General features: G+C 37.5%; 1 protein-coding gene across 2 annotated transcripts in view; it reads left to right on the forward strand.

Moving 5' to 3' along the window:
- LAMB4 (laminin subunit beta 4) overlaps nucleotides 1–25,866 on the forward strand; it is a 1,139,974-nt gene that overhangs the window by 299,894 nt on the left and 814,214 nt on the right. For both annotated transcript variants that reach the window (XM_044088495.1, XM_044088496.1), the window contains exon 8: nucleotides 21,356–21,570. In XM_044088495.1, the coding sequence (XP_043944430.1) occupies nucleotides 21,356–21,570 (215 nt within the window). The remainder of the gene's footprint in view (nucleotides 1–21,355; nucleotides 21,571–25,866) is intronic.

A 25,866-nucleotide genomic window follows, 5' to 3' on the forward strand; every position in this document is an offset into this window, starting at 1 on the left:
GTGTGTGTGTGTGTGTGTGTGTGTGTGTGTGTGTGTGTGTGTGTGTGTGTGTGTGTGTCTGTGTGTGTGATGTGAGTCTTCTCACCTTGTCACAAAACCACCACACATGTAAATTGTCTCCCCTCTCTTCACAAGAATTAGAGCAAATTACATCCGCCCACCAGCCTTCTGGTCTTAATCTCCTAGGTGTCTTGTACCAGCAAGTGGTCTTTGCTCCAGACTTCACTCTTGTTAATCCATCTTTTCTTTATCTTGATCTTCCCTCCCAAAAATACTCTGAAAATCCCTATAAATGACCCAATTTCTTCTGGTTTACTTTCTTTATCTTAACATCCTCGGGCATTCCCCATCCTGCCACATTGATATCAAACTTCTATTTAATCTTACAAATTATTTTTTCTTTCTTTCTTAATATATTGTTCACATGTCCTCTGTATCACCTTCACCATTTTATACTGTAGACTAAGTGGAATATATCATGAAACAGAGAGCTAACAGCACAGTCATTACCATATTTCAGTTCTATTCCTAATATATTTATCTTCTTTGACTGTCTGGTTAGTAAACCATTGAAATTCTATCATATGTCCTCTCAGTTTCTATCATATTGCTCACATGTGGTTGCCTATACACTTAATCCCAAATATTTCCTCATATCCCCTTAAACACAGCTATCCAGTTTCTGAAGTACAACCTTTGCTATCATAACTGCAGAATATTTGGATGGCACCTTAGCCATAACATATCCTGGAAATTACTAAAACAGTTATAGCATGCCAGCAAAATGTCTAGCACATCTCTCAAGATAACCCTATAGCCATACACAACCATCACATCTCCCAAGAGAATGATGTAGTCATGCTCAACTAGGTTAAAAGTACTACAGCCCAATTTCTCCATCTTTCTCCCTTAAATATTTTTGCACTGTCTGAGACAGCTTTTCCATAACATAAACTTGGACATAGGTAGAGAAGCATACCAAGGGTACCTGGTATTGTCATACTTTTAATTTTCCCATCTTGACTGCAGTTCTTAATTAATGTTCATTATATAACATCCTTAACTCTTACATATATCTACTGTCAACTACTTCTAGCTGTAGACTATCATGCATTTTCTCTGATTCTGATAAATAGACCCTGCCTGGGATTTAGAAAGGTTATCACTAAGTGTACACTAAGTGTACACATTCCATATTCAGGAATATCCCTGCTACATTGCTTGCGCTGTTTATTCACTCAGAAAGATTACACTAAGTGTACACTTAGTCTACATGTTGTGGTAACCTTTATGATTCTCCCTTGATATTTAAAGCTGCAATAAAATCAGTAGGACATCTAAAATTAGGAGAAAGAAGGTGGGAGTTATGCATGTGTTGTCTATTTACTCAAAACAGTGTACACTTATTGTAGGCATTCATAAGTCTGACTCCCCTCTCCCTGATCAACCTGCTTTAAAGCCTAATTTCTGTATACAGATTAACATAAATCTTCTTGAATGCCTCCCTTGTCTCCATATGACTTATCACTCTTTCCTCTATTACCTTTTAGGACTCTCATCCAGACCTCCCTTCTCTGCTTTTTAACTTCTATATCAGCAGTTTAGTTTCAATCTTTCCTGCTGTTTGCCATGCAACTCCTCTCCTCACAGTTTACCCACAACTTTTCTCTCTGCCAAGTGTTTTACTTCCTCAATTAAGTCCATAATCCTTATCTTCTCTCTCTCATCCTCTCTCTGTCTTCCTCTCCCCCTTGCAATTTCCTGAACTCCATTTCTCCTGCTTTAATTGTATTTCCTTGTGATCTCCTTTCTAGGTCCCCAAAACACACAATCTTATTCCCTCTGCCTCATTTGTCCATCTTCTCCCTAATTCTAATTTTCTAAATTGCTTCACCATCTCTTTATTCTCTTAATATCCTCTTAATATAGTTCACATTTCCACACTTTCTTGGGTTCCACCTCAACTCTTTATTTTCAGCCTCCTCTATCCACTACTTCTTTAACACCAGTACATGATCATTATCCGCGGTGGTGGTGCTACGGTAGCGTTGTTGCCTCACAGTAAGATGCTGTCTGGTTCAACTCTCGGCTAGAGCGTCTTCTGCGTGGAGACATGCATGAATGGGCGTACCTTCGTTGAAGGTTGTATATCAGGGCTGGCAACTCGGTACGTAAAAATCAACTGCCAATCATTAGCAGACTGGAGTTCCGCTGTGGCGACCCCTAACCAGGAAAAGCCAAAAGACACAACATCATAGTCTTAACTAAATATGCACTCCCTGTACCTCACCCACTGTTACCTCATTCACAAAAATTCTATCCATTCTGCTTGCCTGCTTACATTCATCTCTTGAAGCAATTAGACTTTCTAACTCCCACCCCCTGTTTTTCACTAGATAACTGCCAGTATCCTACAGTCCCTTAATTAATATTCTGAAGATTATAGAGTGAAAGTCTACTGCAAAAGGAAGAAAGATACCAGCAGCTGTAGCATCAAAATTTCTTTAATCTGATGGTAGTACAAGCTGCATATCCCTCAGGTGGGATGAGTGCACAAACCGGTTTCGGCAAACCATTCTAACGTTATGCCATTTTATATGAATATTCTGTAGCTTCTGCTGCCATTGTAAGTCATCCCCAACATTATAGTCTCTACCATTCTTACAGTCCTTACCAGGGGTGTCCTTAATTAATGTAGCAAGTCATCTTAACACAAACCTCTTGGGTGTCCTACCATTTGTTTTTTTTTATTTTAAAGCAGCAATTTTTGCATTCTAACTTTGAGTTCAATTTTCTAAATCCTCATTTTTATTAAGCAGGGTGTCCACAATGTATCTGAGTTTGTTTGTGTGTCTCATCTTCTTGCCACAGTACAGAGTGTTGACAGGCCATTTTCTAAACAAATTCTTATATATATAAATATATATATATATGGTTCCCTATCAGAAGCCTGAAACACTATAAGCCTGAAAATCAAAATCCTGAAAACTATAGACTGAAAGTTCAAAATCCTGAAAGACCAAAATCCTGAAACTCAAAATCCTGAAAACACAAATAATGCTAATATGTCACTATAAAGACACTAATATCTACCAACTGACCCTGACCCTAACCCTAACCCTAAGGTCCGTCACTATCGCGCACTCACCTGACCCGCGCCCTAACCCTAACTCACTTAAACCGCCCCTAACCCCAATATTTGTCACTATTGCATACATGCCTAACCTGCCCTAACCCTAACTCACTTAAACCGCCTAACCCTAACATAAAACCAGCCCGACACTTACCTGAACCCAACGCATGACCCAACACCACAGGGCTAACAATAGCAAAGCCACAATGACGTCAGTATGTCCATTTTGTGTTTTCAGGATTTTGAGTTTCAGGATTTTGGTCTTTCAGGATTTTGAACTTTCAGTCTAGTTTTCAGGATTTTGATTTTCAGGCTTATAGTGTTTCAGGCTTCTGATAGGGAACCATATATATATATATATATATATATATATATATATATATATATATATATATATAGGTTTACTATCACATTGTCGATCCCGTTTTGTGCGACGCGCATTGCCCGAACGCGGAACTGCAAACGTCACTACACCGACGCCCAGATGTGCGAACGGCAAAATCTCGCCCCCATCCGACCCATGGTAGCATGGGTGTGGAGGTGTTGCGCGGCCGGTAATGTCGATCGTCGGAGTTTTGCGGTTTCGGTTCGCTATCGAAATGGTTTTGGTGTTTCGGTTCGCGCAAACGCGTCGATGGGGTCGCCGTTCGCACGGAGTGCATTCGAACATTTAATAGTAAACCATATATATATATATATATATATATATATATATACATATATATATATATATATATATATATATATATATATATATATAAATGGTTAATGTGTCCAGCATACCTGCAATTCTGTCTAGTTTCTCCTTCATTTTTTGATATTTACCCAGCCAAAGTAATCCAAATTGACATCTGCATACACCTTTGGGGATTTAGTATATTTTCACATAGAATACCCCATCACTGTATAGTACTATAGGGTTGCAGAGAAGGCTGCTAAGTAATCTCAATAGGAAATAAGGGATAGATGGTTATTTAGCATCAGAAGTTGACTACAAGATGGACCTCGGAAGGTAACAGGTCAAAGGAAATGTAGAACAAGTAACAGAGTGCTACATGGACTGACTGACCATGTACCCTGTACTCCAGCGACATTTTTTGGACAGGATTACAATTTATAGAAAAGATAATAAAGCACTTTACTAACAACATGAAAGTAGGGGCAGCAGTAGGGGATGGAATGGGTTAGCATTAATTCTGATTTGAGAAAACTAACAGTATGGGTTGACAGATGACAGCTGGCATTCAGTGCTGCAAAGTTTGAAGTAGTACAGCTATCTCTAACCTCAGAATATTCTATATGGTGATGTGTACTGCTTAAAGTTGTAGAACAGGAAAGACACCCTGGTCCTAGGGAGCTCCCGACCACAGCAAGTTATCTTAGCTTGATATTTTGTAACATGTCTGTCAAACCAACAAAAGCTAGTACAGCAAGCTTGTGTACTTAATAAACCAGTGGATAATCTTATGTCAAGCAAAGTTCCTCATTAGCACTCTTCAAGAAAAATCGTGATGAGTGGATGGGAAATAGGAAATACACCCCGGGGATCATTTCTGTGGCTCTGCTCAACAGGGGCACAGGAAATTAACTTTCTTGGGTGGCGTAAGCCTGGGAACCTTGTTGGCTAGGCTTACTTAGGCCCTTGGGCTGATAGCCTGGTACCTACCTATGAACCTTTGAACCTATGAACTCTCATTTATATCTCCTTTAAAATTAAAAGATAACTCTGTTTACAGTAGCAGTGTTTTGTCAAGCAACAGCCTTCACATTTCCATTAAATTTTTCACTACTGTCATAGTGCCTCTGGCTTTGTTCAGTCCTGCTGATGGACATTATCTCCACTAAAATTAACCACATAGCCATGTTTAGGTACCTGCAACAGCTATGGCTGCAGGGGGCCCTTAATCATACTTGCCTGTGTGTGGGCCCCACAAAAACTGCTTCTGCCTGGGGAAAAGTGAGTAAACAAATGCATCTGACCATGTTAGGATAAAGCTGATAATGAACATGAGCAAGGTAATCCCAGTGTGACTGTTCTCAGTGCATACTGTGGATTTTATGAAGAGCTAATGCTTCCAATCTTCGGGGATGGCTGTTTTCTCTTTCAGGGAGTTTTATAAATACTGGCAGAACAGCAGACACTTTGACTCTCAATTTCTTTGCTCAAGAATTCTGAGCAAAGCCAAAAATAATAGTGACTCAAAATCAGGAACACGTTTTAAATATTACTCTAATTCACTTACAAAGTTGATAGAATAACACATTTTGCATCAACATGCATTTTTTGAACAATAAGAAGCATGAAACTCTAATCTCTGTATTTATTGACTGTAATCCTGAATGATTTACCAGCAAATCAAACATTTTGCAAGGAGACAGAACAAAATTATGAGGCAAAATCATGGCAGTCTGTGAAATCAGGGACAATGACAGATATGCACTACTCTTCAGTGAGATAAATAAAAGTGACTGAAGCCTGCTGCTGTTAAATAACAGTTACTAATCTAATGTGGCAGTACCAGTGTTGCACAATATATTGCTATTTGCTGAAATATGACCTATGACTGTGTTTGTGTGTGTGTGTGTGTGTGCACATGTCCAAAAAAAAAAATCACTGATTTTTTTCTCTGTACACACCCAATAATTCCAGGACACATACATTATACTTCTGGCTATCAGTAAAAAATGAAGTTAACAAGTAATTGTATTTCAAAAGTAAGGTATAAAATATATCACAGAGCATTCAGACACTTAAATCATCTATGAAACTTCCCAGACTGTATGAATGGATTTTGACTTAGCAGTGGCTTCGTCTCTCAACTACAACCATTCAAAAACTAGTCCTGCTCAGAAGTATGTGTATTGAATGTTTCTGTAGGTTTTGTGGGGGGATGGGGATTGTGTGGTCATTACTTCTTCAATTTTCATCATAGTCAAACTTTAGAGGTGTATGCAGGAGGTCATTATAGCTTGTGTTTGAGCTGGGGACAATGTGATCATTGTTTTTTTTTACTTTTCTCACAATCCTCAGAGGTTGCTATAGCTCGTGTAGGAGCCATGTACTCTCTGCAGGCAGTAAAGTGGAATACATTACTGTAATCATTATTTTTTCACTTTCCTCACAACCACACATCAGGCACGTATACAGGTGGCTGCCTTTGGGGGTTAGGAGTGAGGAGAGAGGTATGGGTAGTGAGGAGGCATGCTATGTATATGTATGATGGCAGTCACATGAAATAGAAAACCAAAGAAACCGTGTTGGGTAAAACCTTGGTGCAGAAATAAATCCAAATGAAAGGTAAAAAGTAAAAAATGCACCAAGATAACACACAGCAAACGTTTAATCACAGCAAAGTACAAAGTGGTAAGCGCTTTCACAACCGAAGTTGCTTCATCAGACACCACAGTAAAAAATGCACAGGTTTAAATAGAGATTCTAAAATGCCAATTAATCAATTTTTTTACTGTGGTGTCTGATGAAGCAACTTCAGTTGTGAAAGCGCTTACCACTTTGTACTTTGCTGTGATTAAACGTTTGCTGTGTGTTATCTTGGTGCATTTTTTACTTTTTAGTCACATGAAATACATGATTTTGGCCATTTGAACATCTGCTTTGACCCCAGTCTAACTCCAGAGGACTGCATAGGCAGTGACTGTCTTTTCTGGGGGGTTATTGAGACAGGCAGTACTCCCAGATAGGAACTGTGTATCCTCAAAACAGTTTGCTCATTTATTGTGAGCTACCATTTTGTCAGCTTTGAACACTAAGCTTTGAGCACAACATATGTCTTTCTTGAATGAACAAAAATAAGACCAAAACTCTTTTCTTACTCATGATTTTTATTTAGTCCTCCACTGAGTTAAAGGTTGGGAAAATGCTCTAAAATGCATCCCAGTGCATCTATAACCCTATGGTTTCTGGGGGCACTGGCTTAATTGAGTTTGTTTTGCTGTCTTGGTCAGGAAAGGTGTGCTAAAAGGAGGCAAGGAAAACAAAAGTTGAACAGCAACACTGAATGTCTTTCCTTAATCATAATTTCTGTTCAAGCTATCAGTGAATGATCTTTAATCATAATTTTTCTTCAAAACACCATTGGATGAAAAGGTTGTCTAAAAAGAAAAAGAATGCATATAGAGCACATAGAATATTATGGCTTCTTGAAAAAGCTAAACCATTAAGGCAAAAGGAAGAAAAAGATAATGTACATGACGTAGGGAGCCCAAGATGGCGGAAACAGGATGGAGCACTGGTGGGTGTGTGTGTGTTGGGGGGATGAAGCAGTAGCACCGCCTAGGGTGCCATTTCTTCTAAGTACAACCCTGTACATAGAGCCATTGTAATGTATTATTATGGCAACAAAATGCCAATAACTGTGAATGTCCCTTTGTGAGATGGGCCAACATAGTGTTGTACACAAGCCTGTCATAATGTAAGAGCATTGCAGCTACAGGTCAGTCTGTGCATACTACTCCTAAAAGTTTGCAGCATAAACTAAGGTTTGCTTAGGAGAGGTGCTGTTGAAATAGAATCTCAAGCCATTTTTATATTAATGTTTTGTACTAAAAAGTTATGTATCTTCAGAAGCTAGTTCAGGTTAACAACCACAAACAGTATAGTGAAAAAGCAACTGTTGGTGTTGCAGCCCCTCTAAATCAGTTGTATGTTTGGCTCTGCAGAGTTACCTACTTATTGAATTAATGAAGTATTGTTTGGGTTTGTTTATGAAATGGTTCAGGAAACAGCAGAAGACCTGCCATATTCCCTGAAGAAGAATATGAAAAAGTTATCTGCAACTGATGATAAAATTTAAGGTTATTTTAAAAGATTAGAGTAGTAGACCACTGAGATGAATTCAATATTAACCAAACATTTGATTACATTACTGAGCCTCAAGTCTTTAAAGAAGTTAGCAATTAAGTTATTGACCATCAAGTCAGAACTGAACAATAAAAAAGTAAAATAACTGATGTGGAGGACAGAGCCACATGGAAAATATCAGACTGGTTTGTATACTGACAAGGAGGAAGGTGGACATTTTGAATTAATTCAACAGCTAGTAGCTAAATAAGCAGGTATGGCTTCTACTGAGATTCTTATTGAAATTGTATCCAGTATCGAAGCAGAGCTAGACATATTATTGTAAAGTTTGCTGCTTATGCATTAAAAGAAAAACAATCTGGCAGTCTTGCAGAACCTGGTAACTAGCCAATGCACAATAATAATATGGTATTTTATGAAGAGAGTTTCTATACTGAAATCATGAGACAAATGACAAAGTTTAAATTAATCACAATGAATTTTAAACCAAATTAAAATGAGATTTAGAACTTTGTACCATGAGTATTTCAAAGTGCTTCTACTTTCCGGTAGAAAACAATTTCTAAACACAGTTGAGTCTATTACTTGTGCAGCAAGTGGTTTCAAGTTTTTGTGTGTGTGTCCCAAAATGGTGGTGAGAAGACTGATTTCAGATGTGGCTGACTCAGCAGATAGCCTAAGTGTAGGAAGACTGAGGGATTCTGAGTCATATCCATTGTTGAACTAAAGTATGCTACTTTTAAAGAAGTCAGATTATCTGTTTAAATTATTGATAACCTTGTACTTGACTGAGTAGTATAAGCCTGATTAGTGTACCCTTTTCATGGAACTCTGTACATGTGAGAATTCAAAGACAATATTTTTGATGGTAAAGTCTGGAAATTTGATGGGTGTCCTGTCTTTTATTTCAAGATTGATTATGAAAATAAAAGGCAATTATTTTAGTGGATATTATGTAACACATTTCTCATTACTTCTGGTTTGATTAGTGATTTGGTTTGGAGGGAGGACTGGGGAAAATTTGTCACTTATAACTGAGCGTGTATGGCAGTGAAGGCCTGACTGAATTGTTAGACACGCCATGCCTTAGGAGTCAACAAGTTGGTTAACCACGCCTGGAGAAGTCCTAAAATGGGCCTCACCTAATGTTTTAACATAAGTTTAGTTTCTATTTCATTCAGTTATGCTGTGCCATTCTTGGAAGGATGTGAAAGTTGTTAAATAGCAGCTGTTTCACATTAGCAAAAGCTGTGTCTGACAACTGCTGACTTAAAGATGACTGAGATATTTTGATTTCCATTTTCATTTACAGAGATTTTTCCAGGAATATGCCCCCCCCCCCCGACTCCAGTTATATCACTGTTTACTCTTTGAATATGCTTGAATATATTGTCATGAAATGTAAATAGCATTACTAATCCCATGGAAAAAAATCAAGGTCTTTGCTTGTTTAAAGAAACATGATCTTCAAATTGTGTATTTGCAAGAAACACATCTGACTGAACAACACCATATGACTTTTTCTAGGAGAGCTTATAGAGAATATAATGACTCTGTATGAAGAACAAACACAGAAACATAGAAATATCACTGGGTACAAGTTACCCTCTACAAGTTACTTCACAAATTATTTCCTTAGTGAAATATATAACAGTTAAAGGTAGGTGGGGTGTCTTGTTTTTTTTTTATATATATAATTGCACGTATCCATAGGCCTTATGACTTTTTATTGTAAAACTTAAAATGTTCTTGAGAGCTCCTAGTTTTCTTTTTTCATGAATGGAATATAATACTATCCAGTGACTGGAATGTAATTATAATGTGACATTCAACAGGGCCCAGACGAATCAGAGTTCCTAAGCAGGGAAAATATATTCTTCTACACTGTAGGTTACTTGATTTGTAGGCTACAAATTATGTAACTAGAGGACATGGTCAAGTATTTACTTATTATTCTCATTGGGCATCTTTAAATGGACTAAACTGAATAAACGAAAACCAGGACTAGTTGCTTCAGGCAGAACAAACAGACACTTTATTACGTGAGCGCTTTCGGGAAATTCAATGACTTCCCTTCCTCAGACAAAAGCATGTGCTTGCAAGCTTCAATAAATAGCAAGCCTTAATGCATAAATTAAACAATCAAGTAATTAACAAAAATCAGACATTCTTTAAAGATAAATCAGTTAAAAAGCCAAATGTAAGCTTAAGAATTAAATACTACCCATAAAGCAGAACTTTAAAAAGGCACAAGCTATAATAAAAATAATTTAAAAAGTGCCAAGGACACCAACACTTACAAAATTGCTACATAGCAGAAAACAAATAAATCAACATAGAAAATATAAAATTTAATTTAATCTAAACCTTTTTAAAAAGGTGGGCAAAAAAAGACTAAATAAAAAACAAAAAACAAACACAATATAAACAGAGCCACCAAAGGCATGTTTTTAATCTACCTTTTCAAGGCTAATCTTTTGAGACAGCATTTAATCATCTTTAAATGGGAAGACTGTCAGGGTTATGGTCACAGAGAAGCATGAGTATTCGATACAGGAAGTGTCTTCTCTGTTTATTATTATGGAGTCCAATCATGCCCACCTTTAATACAGATAAATATTTCTGTGTTTAGATTGAGGACCAGTAAAAACAGGTGCATGGGGTTCTGTCAACTAGAAACAAAAGTTGTCTAGAATAGTATGAGCCATTTAAGAGTATTTTGCATATGGCTATAATATAATATAGTAAAAAAAATCAACAGATTCATGGCATAACTGAATGGCAGATTTATAGTACAGTAAGCTTAAAGGAGTTGCAGACACACGGTAAGAAACAGAAGTAGAAAGGTAGATATTGTGAAGTTACTTCATAAGAGATTAGAATTCAGGAATGTGACTGCGAAAGATATAATAATTCACCTAAAGCTCATAATTCTTTGGCATTGCACTTGAAACTGTTAAAGTAGGCATAATTATTATGGGTGATATGTGCTTCTTAAGCTGACAAAAAGTCAAAGATCCACATGAAATTGTATAAAGGGGAAAGGACATCAAGATAGATGCATAGACAGACAGACAAAAAGAAAGATAATTATTTGCCTGGGAATGTTCTTTGCTCAATTTGATTTGAAAAGTTTGCACCAGAAGAGAAATAACTTTCATTTGCTCTGCTACAGACAAGGTTAATTGATAGCTTCATCAGAGGAAAAAGCCTGCAGATGGATGGTATCCCCCCTCTGAGTTGTATCAGAGTGTGTGGGTCTGCTGGTAGGGAGCAGAATCAAATCTGGATTCTCAAAGTCATGAAGGAAGCATTGGTACAGCAGGTAGTTCTTAGTTCTTGAAAATAAGCAGTAATATTGGTTATATAAAGAGGGGAGAATATAGTTAACCTAGCTTTGCACCATTTGATTTCCATTTTATGCAAAGATTATAACATTTTGATTAGACTGTTGGCTTCCTCACTTACCTCCGTTATTTTTATTTATTTTTATTTATATTATCATTTGTTTACCAGGAAGTCTGACTTAGAAAGAAACCAATTTTCATCGGAGGCCCGGGGAGAAATGCTCCAGATGCATGTCTTTGTAACATGGAAGGAAACCGGAGTACCCAGAGAAAACCCACACGAATGCAGGGAGGACTTGCAGACTCCATACAGAAGGCACTCCAGCCTTATGTCAAGATTGTTTAATTTACATTAAAGTAGCTTAGTCGAAGTCAGGCAAATATTTAACATTTAATCGTAGTGTTGTTAAGACTTTTTTGCTGATATAAGATGCTATAATTGCTAGTTACAAGCGTTTCACTGAAAGTCTAAGTGCAGAGAAAGTTTGGATGCAGTCTACTGAGAATTCTTGGCTAATATTTTCCTTCTTTTTAGCTTTCACCTAATATCTGTTTATTTTCTTAATCACATTTTCACAGGCCACATGCACTAATTATCCTTAGTACTAGACTATTCTCTAGATTTTCTTTAAGTCATTGAAACCGACAAGTATGTTTTCACTTCCACTTACTGTATGAAGTGTATTTAGAGGCATTGCTAGAACTGATACATAACAGAACTTATGGTGATATCATAAATGGAATAGAAATTAATTTATTTCTGTATGCAGATGATTTATTGGTATATATGAATGACCTGAAGATAGCTGTCCCAAAATTATTTCAGATACTAGATGACCTTGGCAAGTACTCAAGTCACAGAATTAATAAGATGAAGAGACAGGCTATAGCAGTCAATTATATCTGTCAGAAAGATTCAAAGGTACAATTTAACTTAACAAAAATTGGGTTCAAAGATAATATTATCAATTGTATCTTCAGCTAAATTATCATACAATAATCTGTTAATGGAATTTAAGCAATAGGTTACTAAATGGAAGGTGAGTAGACATGATCTGCCCTTGATGAAACAAAACTGGATCCAGTATGTCATTATTAATTATTTTCATATGCCTCTAGAACCACATTCACACCTGGTCTGTCACCTATATTCTAATGGACATGGCATTGCATATGAGAGTAGTCAGACTAATCGTTCTGTATCTCCCAGGATCCATAGAAGGCCTGCCATTATGCAGAGGGATGACTATTGCAGTTCTATAAACACATGGCACAAAGCCTGACTGGAGGGTTTGATTAAATAGTGGCTTCAGTCGTCCTGATAGGTCATGTTTCATGCTATTTAGGCAGCATCATGAGATATTGTTTGTGCCCATCAACATGGTGTTTTTGGCCTTGGAGGAGCTCTTAGGACAAGCTCCATAGTGATGTTTGGAGGGGATATGCCTGATGGTATCGCTTGATAGGGATAAAACTGGGGATGTATTTACTGGCCAGTAGATGTTCTGTATCTCCTGGCTCCATGTAGAGGGTTTCATTTACAATTCATTCTACACATTACTGTGTACAGCCTTTGAGGTTATGGACATAGATAAAGCAAGCTATGTGGTTGTCCTTGGGCTGGAAAGCTATTTCGACCTCAATCCTGGCTTTGATAGGCTTGATTTGCCATCTGAGTTCTTTGTCTAGAATAATGACAGATTTTTGATCCTGCTGGGCATTGTATTTCCTAACTTTTCCTACTGCTTTCTTCCTTTATTGCAGAGCCTACTGAGTTTTGAATTCCACTAGGATTGCTTATTTTTGAGTTTGTTCTGAGCTCATTTCTGGTAGGCACAGCTGTTCCTATGCAACTATTAATAACATTGTACAGGGTATCTGTGAACACTTCTGCAGAGGCAGCTGTGTTCTCTAGACTTGGGGGGGGGCTTGAAATTTTTCCAGGTTGTCACTCAATAATAGGAAATTTGCCTTAGAATAGTTCTTACATGCTACATTACCTGGGGTCACAAGTTTTATGTTTATATCAAAAAAGACAGCTGTGTGGTTTGACCTTACCAGACAGAACATTACATTAGGAATGGTGTAGCATTCTCTCATGTTTGTGAGGACCAGGTCCAGTATGGTTGTGCCCTTAGTGGACATGTGGACTGTTTAGTCCTGGGTGTTTGTCTTTACAAAGTCCAGGAACCTCTGGGTCTGCATGTTTAGGGTTGTGTATTGTTTTCAGTTTGTACTGGGATAGTTAAATTTGACCCGGAATATGGTATTGGACTGAATGCTAAGTGGCTAGAGTAAGTTTAAGTATGAGTAATAGGTTTCCTGGGCCATAGAGAGGGAGCTATGACTAGCAAAAATATGGTACAGGACTTTGCCTATAATGATTTGGATTTGGAGAAACTCAAGCTCATCATCCTGTCTGGATTTGGAGAAACTCAAGCTCATCATCCTGTCTGGCCAGACTTGTGGTGAATTTGTTATTGATGTAGACTGAGACACCTCCATAGATGCATGTTGTTTTGTCAACATTCCAAAACATCGAACCACATTTTGTCAAGACCAAACATTGAAAACAATAGTATTAACCAAAACTGTTTTCCTACAGGGGTGATATATAACAACTCAGAGATCCCACTACAGTGGGGAAAGGGCATATTCCTTGATCCACCACTTCACCAAAATCTCAGCACAAACAGTTTGATGTTAATAACTTGGATCATATGATATCGACCGTATGTAGTTCAATGTTTTGGAATGTTGATGAAATGACATGAATCTTACCTCCACCTTTAGTCCCTGTCTGTGCAGTAGCTGGCCTAAAACTATGGAGGATATTGTAGTTCTACACTGCCATGATGCTCTCTGCAACTTTTAAACTATGTTTCAGTAACTAGACAGATATCTGCATTCTCCAGGGTGAGGAGAGCTTGCAAGGAGTGGAATTTCTTCTTTAGACTGGCAATGAGCAGTAACACATGTACATTGTTTTGGGTTGGTTTTGCTAAGTCAGAAGGTTTGTCAGTTTGGCATTGAGTAAAAAGGCACTATGTAGAAAACATTGTTTTACCCAATATTAAAAAGCCTTGGGAGACAGGTGCAGGCTAACTTTAGCAAAGCAATGTAGCCTGTTGACCATATCCTCCCATGCTGACAAATATTGTACCCCTCTTGGAATGACACCAAATGCTAAACCAGTTATTTAAGTCAATCATCTTCTGTTCATATTGCAGCATCATCCATGCTGAAGGTAGAATGCTGCTCAATGCTACACACCAGCATGAGACACATATTTCAACAGCTCAGTAATGTCTCTCTTTATATAGTCCAGGGAAGTGGGTTATTTAAACCCAGACATGCTCCATAGTGACAGAGTCATAATGGTACCTGTTTTAAACATGTTCTGAGTTTGTGCATGATCTGGTGGGTCCTGGCCCTGTAATAAACAATTGACCATGACTTTCTCCTTATTCAGCTTGGTGAGTTGGACATCTGTGTGTATCACAATGGAGCCTCCTATGACTAAAATATTGTGTTATATTGTGCGGTAGTTTGCCTCATGGGCTTTGAAGTTGAGGCTCCATGCATTGTGGCTGTATGTGTTGTGGTGGAGTGCTGTTGGGGCTGCTGAAGATACCTGTCCTAGGGCCAATGTTTGTGAGGTCTTAGGTTTTGGAAGATTACTTAAGTGCCTCATCATATGTGGGTCTGTGCGCCTGACAAATACTTTGTGTGATGGGTGTTGTGTGTGTATTTCTGACAACCTAGTTGGTATTATGAGTGCTTGTATGTGAGAGCTTATTCTCCAGTGACATTGTGTAAATACATCTCTCACATACTTTCTTATTTTGTTGGTTGTCAGAAACATAAAGCAATTACTAATTACCTCAGGATACCCATATGCACCAAGATGGCTATGGAGATACAGGGAAGCTCATGTCCATGGTTTCTGGCCCTTTTTAGGTAATCAGTTAGTTGTTACAGGAGTAGAGAGTAGTAACGGGAGTAACTACTTAAGAGTATGTAGGGCAGTGCTTGTCCCTGATCCAGCTAGCTGCTCTTCACACAACTGAGTAAAAGGCAAGTCTAAAGTTTAATTTTATAGGGGAAAATATCAATTCTAGGTGCCTGTATATATACAGGGCATGACAAGGGAGGTCTGAAGATTCGTTTTATAAGGAAAATATCAATTTTTGGTGCCTCTGTCTATACAGGGTGCTACAAAACCTGCTGGTTGGATCCAAACTTTGTGCAAACACATCATCTTTACAGAGGCACAAAAGAACCAGGAAATAAGTAAAATGGTTCCCAGCCAATCAAAACTAGTACAATCTAAGGTTTCATAAATGATTTACAGCACAAAATTCAACCGGGCTATACTCCACTGCCACCAGCGAGCATTACTATTCCTTCCAGGCTCTTAAAGCACAAAGTGAACCTGAAATGCAATAAATTACCATCTTAAACAATGAAACTGTCTAAATTGCAGGAAATGACCAAATTTAACAGTAATCGAAACAACAGACACAGCGAGAAAGCATGAATGCAGAGCAACGCGGTTTTAAAGCAATGGTAAAAATAAAACATCTAAAATGATTTAGAGTGTAAAAACTTAATGCACAGAAATAGCAAAGAATGCATAGAAATAAAAGCAGTACTTATAAACAGCTAGAAAAGTGAGTGTAGTAATGCAAAGTACTTACTCAGTGATGAATGGCACCAGATTCACTCAGAATTCTCTGTAATCAGTGCATGGTCACCAAATGTGTTTTAGCACTACAGAAGGGAGCCAAGCCTTGTGCAAATGCAGTGCCTTTATAAAGGCTCAGTCACAACTAGTACAATTCAAGGTTTCTTTAGTGATTTACTGCACAGAATTCAACCAGGCTATACTTCATTGTCACCAAAGAGCAGCACTAACCTCTCCAGTCTTATAAATCATGAGTGCAACAAATAACCAGCCTAAGCAATGAAGCATCTTAAATTACAGGAAATGACCAAATTCAACAGTAATCCAAACAGTCGACACAGTGAAAAGTCTTCCAGTGAAAATTCAGTATCAGAAGTCCTTCAATGAATACTGTCTTGAACCTTTAAATTTAAATAACTGGAAGGAAGCTGCTCTGATTTTGTTTAAAATGTGAGACGAATTAGAGTTAGCATGATTGCTAAGACGGATAACTTAACATATTTTCCTAAGGTATTGACATCAGTCATTCTGTGCAGATTTTTCTTTTGTCCTGGAGATATACCTCCTAACTGTACAGATTTCCACAAAAGTTCCAGATTTTTACTTCATAGTTTTGATCTCTTCCTCATAAAATTTGTGATTCTTCTGGCAAATCACTACCTCTTCAATGCTTCTAAACATCATAACTAGTACAATGCATACATTTTATGTATTTGTTTAGTGCTCCATCTTCAACAGATTATAGTAGAAGCCTAACTGTATGTACCTCTTTTGCTGCAAAGATGAATTTACAGATTAGTTAATGAACTGCTGCCTTTCTCCCACAATAAGTTAAGAGTAACATTTAATTCCAAAACCCTTTAAATGCTAGAAACTTAAATTGCCAGAAACTGTGGTAAGAGCAATACCTTCATGAAAATGGTAACAAGTAAAGATAAGTGTTTATATGTGTTCCTTTACATTTTATAGACGTGTTTAGGTTACTTTCTATTGCAATAAGGTCAACATTTGAAATAACTTGAGTCATTTACAACCCTCATATATTTCAAGAGACATTTAAAATGAACCATTAATAGCAGGAAAACTCATCCACACAGAAGAAAACGTTTGCACTACCTTAAGCATGTGAACGGGACATTTCATCTTTTTTCACACCTATGCCCAATTCTCTTTCTCATTAAAAGCCCCCAGCCTGTTTTAAATCAGGATTTATGTGATTAAGCTTTAATATATAGCCTGAATGATGAAATAAGATGCAGAATAAATCATTTGAAAAAATGACTTACCTTGGCTTTCCTTATCATATACTACCTTTGTTAGATTTACTTAAATGTGCAAATATGAAGATAGTAGCATCATTTATAGTCAAAATACAGTGTCATAAACAATTTAAGAAATTACAAATTTTGTCCAGAGACCAAGATTAAAATTGTAAAACTTTAAAGTGGAAATTTTCAGAGGCCTAGGTTATGAGGTTTTTCACAATGTGTTACTTAATAATACTCTGACAGAGTTATTTAATAGAAGGCATGAGTATTATAGGTTGAGAAATTATTTTGCTTGTCATCTAATGTTAAGAAAATATATTTATATGTGAATGCCAAGAATAAATGGAGAAAGTTTATATAGGTATTGGTCACTTTGTTTAAAATGTTTAATTGTTTTGTGGAAAATGTGTGTATACAATTATTAGATTAAATTAGAATGTTGGTACTATGTTTGCTGCACTGTTCACATGATTGACAATTTCATTATGGTGAATAAATAGTGCTCTTTAAAAATCTAATTTTATGCCTTTAACTTGATACATTGAGAGGATAAAAGAATGTGAATTAATATATATTTTCTGAAGTAAAAGGCATCTATAACTCTAATTATTGTCATGTATTAAAAATAATTCACTCCCCTTTTCTCCAAAAGTCACCATTTTTAGGAGGAATTTAGAGGGAGAGAGGGAAAGCTTGAGTCAAAATCAGGGACATACCTAAAAATCAGAGACAGTTGAGAGGTATGGCTCTTTTGCTACATTCTGCTATACTGCCAATATCAGAGGATGAGTTGGCAACCTAATATCTTATCACCAGTAGTTAGTGCAGTCTTTGTTAGGCTAACTTCCTTTATTTCTTGGTTGAAAGTATGCTGCAGTCTACAGTGTTCGGTCTTCTGAGAGTGAATTCTGCCATCTACTGTCATTCTACCTAAGGTGCATACACTCCTTGGTATCTTACACTTGCTTTGTCCTTATACTTTCAGGCTAGCCTTTAGGCTGAATATCAGGTAGAGATTGAACAGTGAGATTTGTAACAGTCCCCTAGGACTGGTGAGATGACATTAGCTTTTCATTCCCGCCCCATTCAGCCTGGTTCCTCAATCATTCAGGTATTTAAGTCTGAGACAATAACTTTAATGGGTAACAAAATGTATGTTTTATCAGACATGTAAGGAAAGGTTATACGATGCTATGATATATATATGTGTGTATATATATATATATATATATATATATATATATATATATATATATATATGGGCCTACTTCATAACATTGTCATTTCATAACATTGAATTTCCTAACATTGAGTCCATAACATCAAAAATTCAAAATACTGAAAACCCAAAACATTGAAAACTAAAAAGTGTGCTTCATAACATTGAAAACGACATTGCACAAGTAAATAAGATCCCTTCCACCTACAACAGCACCTAACTAACACACTTTCTACTACATTTCTGCAGGGGAAAGCCCCCCCTCCCATGTGGGGGGCTCTGCCACTCTCACCCCCTGTAAATTAAATATACCAACTCCAAGATAGCACTACAGTAGAAAAAAGTTAATTTCCTAACCTCACTGTAGTTCTGAGTTTTCAATGTTTTGGGTTTTCAGTGTTTTGAATTTTCAAGGTTAGGAACTTTTTTTCACTGTAGTGCTATCTTGAAGTTGGTATATTTAATTTACGGGGGTGAGGGGGGCAGAACCCTTCACATGGGGGGTGCATGGGGGCTTGCCCCCTGCAGAAATGTAGCAGAAAGTGTGTTTGTTTGTTAGTTAGATGTTGTTATAGGTGGAGGGGATGGTATTTACATATACATGGTAGTTTTCAATGTTATGAAGCACACTTTCAATGTTCTGAGTTTCCAATGTTTTGGGTTTTCAGTGTTTTGGGATTTATATGTTTTGGTCTCAATGTTATGAAATTCAGCATTATAAAATTTCAACGTTATGAAGTAGACCTATATATATATATATATATATATATATATATATATATATATATATATATATAAATTATCACTAGAAAAGAGTACGTTTTCTTTCTTCTGTATGACTAGCTGATGAGGCCTTATCCAGAGTACCCTGTACAGTTTGAGATTCTATTGTTTTTATTTTTCTGTATGACTAGTTAAAGAGGACTTATCTAGATACTATGTACAGTGTTTGAGACTCTATTTCTGCAAAGATGTTGACAGCTTAGAAGCTACGCCCAGAATGGCAATAAAAACATGGCCCAGTGTCTGCAACAGAAGACTTATGAAGAAAGGAGTGAATGGACTTAACATGTACATTCTGGAACAAAAGAGTCAAAGGTAAACATGACAGAACATTACGTATCTCACAAGAATGTATAAAGTTTAAGTTAGTGCCATCTTTAAGAAATAGAAAGAGGTATTCAAGAACAAGGTTCTAGAACAGCAAGTGGTAGACAAAAGGAAGGAGGGATGTCCAGACCAAATTTTAGGAAGTATTGTATGCACAAAAAGTAAGGTATGCATGAAACGCTCTACTTAAGGAGGTTGTGGAAAGATGAGCATGGTTCTTTCTCCTTAAATCTTAAGAGTTCATTGTAAATAGGAGGAACAGGTTTCTTGATTTTTTGAATAAAATTCAGTATAATAATGATGACCTCAAAGGGCATTATAATAAGCAACAGGGTGCTGTACCCCTCAGATGAGGTATGTAAGAATTAAAATACTACATTTGGAAAAATACTATTTTTTTACATTTGTGGCAGGAAGTTTTGCTATTTTGGGAATTATTTAATGAAAAGTTATGGTAAAACACAAGTGCACATTGAAATATAAAGCATCTCTTGTACAATATAAAAAGTACACTGTTGGTTTATGAGGAACAGCAGCTTTCTCTGAGGAAGAAAAATGGGAAGGATATTAGTCTTCATCTTATGTCAATTATGCATCTATTTATGTATTTTTAATTATGACCATAAAGGGAATCACTGCATTAAGCACAAGAAAAATAAATTAGGAGATGCCTCTGAATCTAATTAGTTGTGAAATAGTCATGAGTGTCACTCATATGACCACTACCTGAATAAACACAAAAGAACTTCAAAGAAATAACAGTTGTTTACATAGCATAAGATTTAATTCCTAAACTATTGCAGTCAGGAAAGGGACAACAGCATAGGTAGTTAGGGGCAATAATCAGTGAAGTGATTAGGGTTGGAAGTGTTTATTTTTTTCCAAGGTTTAAAGGTGCACATGATGCATTTTAAGTGAATAATTATTATTATTATTATTATTATTATTATTATTATTATTTTGCACAGTGCAGTTTTTAATATCAATTCTTGCTAATTCACTGTGTACATTATGAGAAAAAGATGATCAAGTTTCTGAATATATTGAGAACTTTAATATATGCTGAAAAATAAATGATTGCGCTATAATAGTCAAAAGGAGACTGAATTATTCTTTTGCACCTCTCAATCATATATGTGAATATAAAAATTAAACTAATTGTTCTATTTGTAGTCTTAGGTAGTTTAAAAATAATTCTTCTTGGTAGTATTGTTTCTTCCTACTGTTTGCCTTGTGCCAGCCTAAGTGCATTCACTATTAACACAAACAAAGATTAATTAATCATTCCTTCTGTGGTTTTAATTTCTGCAAATGTTTTGGGTTTCCAATAGCATGATGGGAATGCAGTCCATCCTAAGTCATGGTATGATTATGAAATTAGTATTGTATCAGCCTTTGTTGTTAGCCAAGACTGCATTTCTCAGTGCTCACACTGTGCCCAGAATTGCCTCTAGCTGCAGTTCACACAGGGTGACAGTTACTGCTAGCATATTTAAGTATAATTTTACATTCTTTTTTATTAGTCCAGTTGCTCCTACTTCTACAGGAATTCCTTATGTGCAGTATAGTACCGAAAATGGAATAACAAATCTGTCAAATTTTTTACACTCAACAAATGGTTTCCTTAATGAAGATTCTAAAATTAAATAAAACATACCTGTTTCACTGCTTTCCTACTCAAACTTACAAAAAGTATGATAAAGAAAAACGTAGATTTGATTATATTCATACATGGTCTGTGACTTTTTCCTTTTGTTTATACTTTGTTATAGATATCATCACACTCACAAACTTACGAATCAACTTTACAAAGCTGCATACCCTTGGAGATACCTTGCTTGGAAGAAGAACTAATGATCTGATAGAAAAATACTATTATGCAGTTTATGAAATGGTTGTCCGAGGCAGCTGCTATTGCAATGGACATGCAAGTCAATGTGTTCCAGTTGAGAGAATTCGTGGAGATATTTTCAGTCAAGAAGGCATGGTGAGTTACATGTAGCATTAGCTAAGAAATATTTGAGTTTTCTTACTTTAAGGTCATAATTAACAGTGAAACTTTGAAATGAATAGCCAGTAGTATTACATCTTTCTATAGGTAAGCATTATCCAGGCAAAATGCATTTTTTATTTTACCTGGAAGTTACATTAGTAAATCCAGACTTTACCCCTTGATCATCCCTGCTACATCATGGACCTATGTACATTATATGTCTGTAAGTTCATATGTGCATACTAGGCCTATGACCACTAAGGCCCTTAAATGCCTAGCAGTGTAACCCAGATTATGACCCACAAATCTGATTTATAGTTGCTTTATAGGGGCAATTTACTGATGCCTGCGTCCATCATAGACATAGGAGCCAGACCAGGGGTGAATTTCTGATTACCCATCCGTTGGTCCAAGTTACGCTTAAATATAGATAGGGATGACGTTTGCTTCACATGGATGGGGAGCATGTTTCACAGATTGAGAATTCTATGAGAAACATATCTGTCTCTCCAACATGTCATATCTGCATTGCAAACAAAATTTAGGTCTTTTAATCTAGTAATTCTGATGCTGTTTGCTTTGTGGATGTGCAAAAGATTCATCAAAACAGGGTCCAGGGATGCCTTGTATGACAGACAAAGATAACCTGTCAGTAGTTTGTATGATGCCACGTAAAGAGACAGGGCTTTGAGACAATCAGCATAGGATATTGTGTTTACTCCCTGACTTCCTTTTTGTAAGGAACTTTTGTGGAAGTTCCAGTTGCTGTATGATTTTAGTCAGATTCATACCTAAGGGGGCATTATACTTTACAATGGGCCTGATAAGGGCCAAGTACAGTTGTATGATGGCCTCTTTGGACCTAGATGCCATGCCCTTGCTTATAAGTTGATCAGCACAAAAGGATTTTCTTACTACCTTGGACACATGTTGGTCGAATCCTAGGTCACTGTCTACATGAGTTCCCAGATCCTTGACTAGTGAATTGACTTTTAAGAGTGTTTTTGTTTGATGACATAGTCTCCTGGGGTAGCAGACTTCCCAAAAGGTACTATAATGCATTTCTTGGTACTGAGTTTTAAGCCGTGACTTTGTTAACAAGCATTTGTCTGTATTAGGCCTTCCTGAAGGATGTTCTCATCTTGGGGGGATTCAATAACTGCTAAAAGTTTGCAATCCTCTGCAAACTTCATTAGCCAGAGGTCTTTGTCATTGTCTTTGACATCTGAAAAATAGAGGCTGAAGAGGAGTGGGCCTAACACAGAAACCTGTGGGACTCCACTGATGACTGGTTGCTTTGTGGAGGTGGCTTCACCAGTTCTAATCCCCTGGGTCCTATCTGTGAGGCAGCTACCAATCGAGGGTGTTATAAAGAGGTTTATACCTAGTGCTGTAAGTTGGTTGACAATGCTCGAATGGGGTATTGTATCAAATGCCTTAGTCAGATCTATGTAGGCAGCATGCACAGTTTTCCCATTGTCCATTGCCACGGTGACCTTTTCAAAGACGTCCACTAGACTGACTAGGCTTGACCTCCCTTTAACAAAGCTAAACAGGGATGGATCCAGTGTCTGGAGGTCTCCTATGTCCTTGTTGAAAATTTCCATGATAATTCTTTCCATGGCTTTGCAAATAACATTAGTCAAACTAATGGGTCTGTTGAAGGTCATCTCTTATGAAGGGGGATGACCATCGCAGTGCCTCTATTCATGGGGCACAAAACCTGTTTTAAGACTATAGCTAAATAATGAGTCCAGGAGTCCTGATAAGTCATATTCAGGAGTTATCCTGGGATGTTATCAGGACCCGTCGAGGCCATGTTCTTGGCTTTAGTGAGTGCAGCCAGTACATGCTCCCTTGTTATAGTTGGGGGGATTATGTTATTATTGGGGGCCTGGTTGGGGGATAAGAGCGGATAAAATTGGAACTGAATTTGTCTGCTAAAAGGTTGCTATATGAATGTGGCACTATTAACCACCAGTTCACTACATTGCTGTGTGATACCCTTGAGGTTTCTGACATAGCTGTAGAAGGCTTTATGGTTATAATTCACCTGTAAGGATCTATTAACCTCAAAGTTGGCTTTGCTTGACGTAATTAGCCCTTTTAGTTGCCTGTTTACTTTGATGACAGAGTCTTTATCTTTATGGGAATTACCCTTCCTAATTTTTCCCATTTGTTGTATATCCTATTTAATTTGGGAAGCCACCAGGGCGGTTTGTTTCTGGGGCTAGTTCTGGGCTTACTTCTGTAGGCACAGCAGCCTCTATTCAGCCATTGACATGGTTGTACAGAGTTTCTGAGAGCAATTCAGCATAAGCTGGTGTGTTCTTGCAGCTTGGAGGGGCATTGAATTTTGATAAACCACTACTTAATAGCAGATAATTTACCATGGAATAGTTCCTAACTGTTACTAATTTTAATGGGATTATGAAGTTGATTTTGATTTCAAAAGAGACCACATTATGATTGGACCATATCAGGGAGAACAAAACATTGTGGTGGGAGTGTGGTGTTTTCCCATATTTGTGAGCATGAGCTCCAGAGTGTCGGAGCTTCTAGACAGCATATTCACTATTTTGTCAAGAGTGTTTGCATTTATGAAGTCCAGGAATCTTTGTGCCCATAGATCTGAGGCCATGTAGGATTCTCAATGTATAGACAGGTAATTAAAGTCTCCCATGAGTAGGGTGTTAGGTTGGATGGGAAGTGTGTCCAGTAGGTCCAAGTATGCTTTGGGAGCTTTTTTGGGATATGGAAGGTGACCTATAGCTGGCTAGGATATGGTGTGGTATTTTGCCTATGGTTATGTGCACTTAGAGGAACTCCAACATGTCATCCTGTTTTACCATCCTAGAAGTATGCTTGTTATTGATGTATATTGGGACACTCTACTTTTAGCCCTTGCCTGTGCAGCTACTGGTCGAAAAGTGTGGAAGGCACTGAAACAGTGCACGGTGGGGTACTCTCTGCCACTTTAAACCATGTCTTGGTAACTATGTATCTGTAGGCTAGGCTCAAGTCACCTCTAAGCACTGTATACTATACTGAGTAAACTGATAGGGCCTTTAGTCTGTCTGTGTAAGTCATGTGTTGTAGGCCCTGAATTTTCTTGATGAAAAAGCAATGCGGTCTCTCCAATTGCTGCAAATGTCTGGTGAGGTACATACACAAGGCAGCATTGTACTCTATTATTCATTTGATGAGAGCCAAATACAGGGGAGTTACAACCTCCTTAGCTTTGGATGCTATACCCTTGCTTATGAAGTGTGCAATGTAGAAGACCTTCCTTACTACTGTGGACACCTGATAATCAAAATTATGGCTGCTGTCAGCTTGGGTTCCTATATCTCTCACTACTGGGTTTAAACTTAGGGGCGTATTATTAATGTTGTAATTAGCAGGCGTTTCTGCTTTGCTGAAAGGGATAATAATGTATTATTTTGCATTTAGTTAAAGTCTGTGGTTTTGCCACCAATAATTTGTCTGTGTAAGCCCAATTTGTAGTATGTTGACATCTTTGGGGGGATTCAATGATTGCACCCAGTTTGCAGTCATCAGCAAACTTGTTAAGCTGCAGGTCATCTTATTTTCTCTTGGACTTCTGAAAAATAGATACCAGACAGTAGGATTCCTAGCACAGATCCCTGTGGAACACCACTTGTAGCAGGTCTGCTGCTAGTAGAGTTCACATCCCCAATTTAAACTGCATGTGTTCTGTTTGTGAGCCAATTTACAATCCATCTAGTGACATAAGGGTTAATCTCCAGCTGGTTGAGTTTCTAAATGATGCCTGAGTGAGGGATTGTGTCAAAGGTCTTGGCTAGGTCAAGGTAGGCAGCGTGAACTGTTTTGCCTTCATCCAGGGCCTTGGTGACATTTTTGAAGAAGTCCACCAGGTTTATCAGGCAAGGTCTACCCTTAACAAAGCCAAACTAGGTTGAATCAAGAGTTTGAAGGTCATCTATATCTTAGTTGATAAGTTCCATGATGATTCTCTCCATGGCCTTGCAGATAAAGCTGGTTAGGCTTATGGGTCTGTAGTTCCTGGGGTCAGCTGAGGGACCCCTTTTGTGAAAGGGGATTATGTTTGCTGTTTTCCACTCAGCTGGGACAAAGCCAGTGCTTAGAATGAGATTGAAGACTATACTCAGTGGTTCCTCTCCTGTTTTAGACCATTTAGTAAGCAGCCTGGGATGTTGTCTGGTCCCATAGAGGCTGTGTTTGGCCTTGGAGAGTGCAGATATGACCTGTTCTCTGGATATACTAGGCAGAGGACATGTGCCAGGT

The sequence above is a fragment of the Protopterus annectens genome, chromosome 11.part0 (genome assembly GCF_019279795.1).
Source record: "Protopterus annectens isolate FY-2018-M chromosome 11.part0, PAN1.0, whole genome shotgun sequence".
Lineage (NCBI taxonomy): Eukaryota > Metazoa > Chordata > Ceratodontiformes > Protopteridae > Protopterus > Protopterus annectens.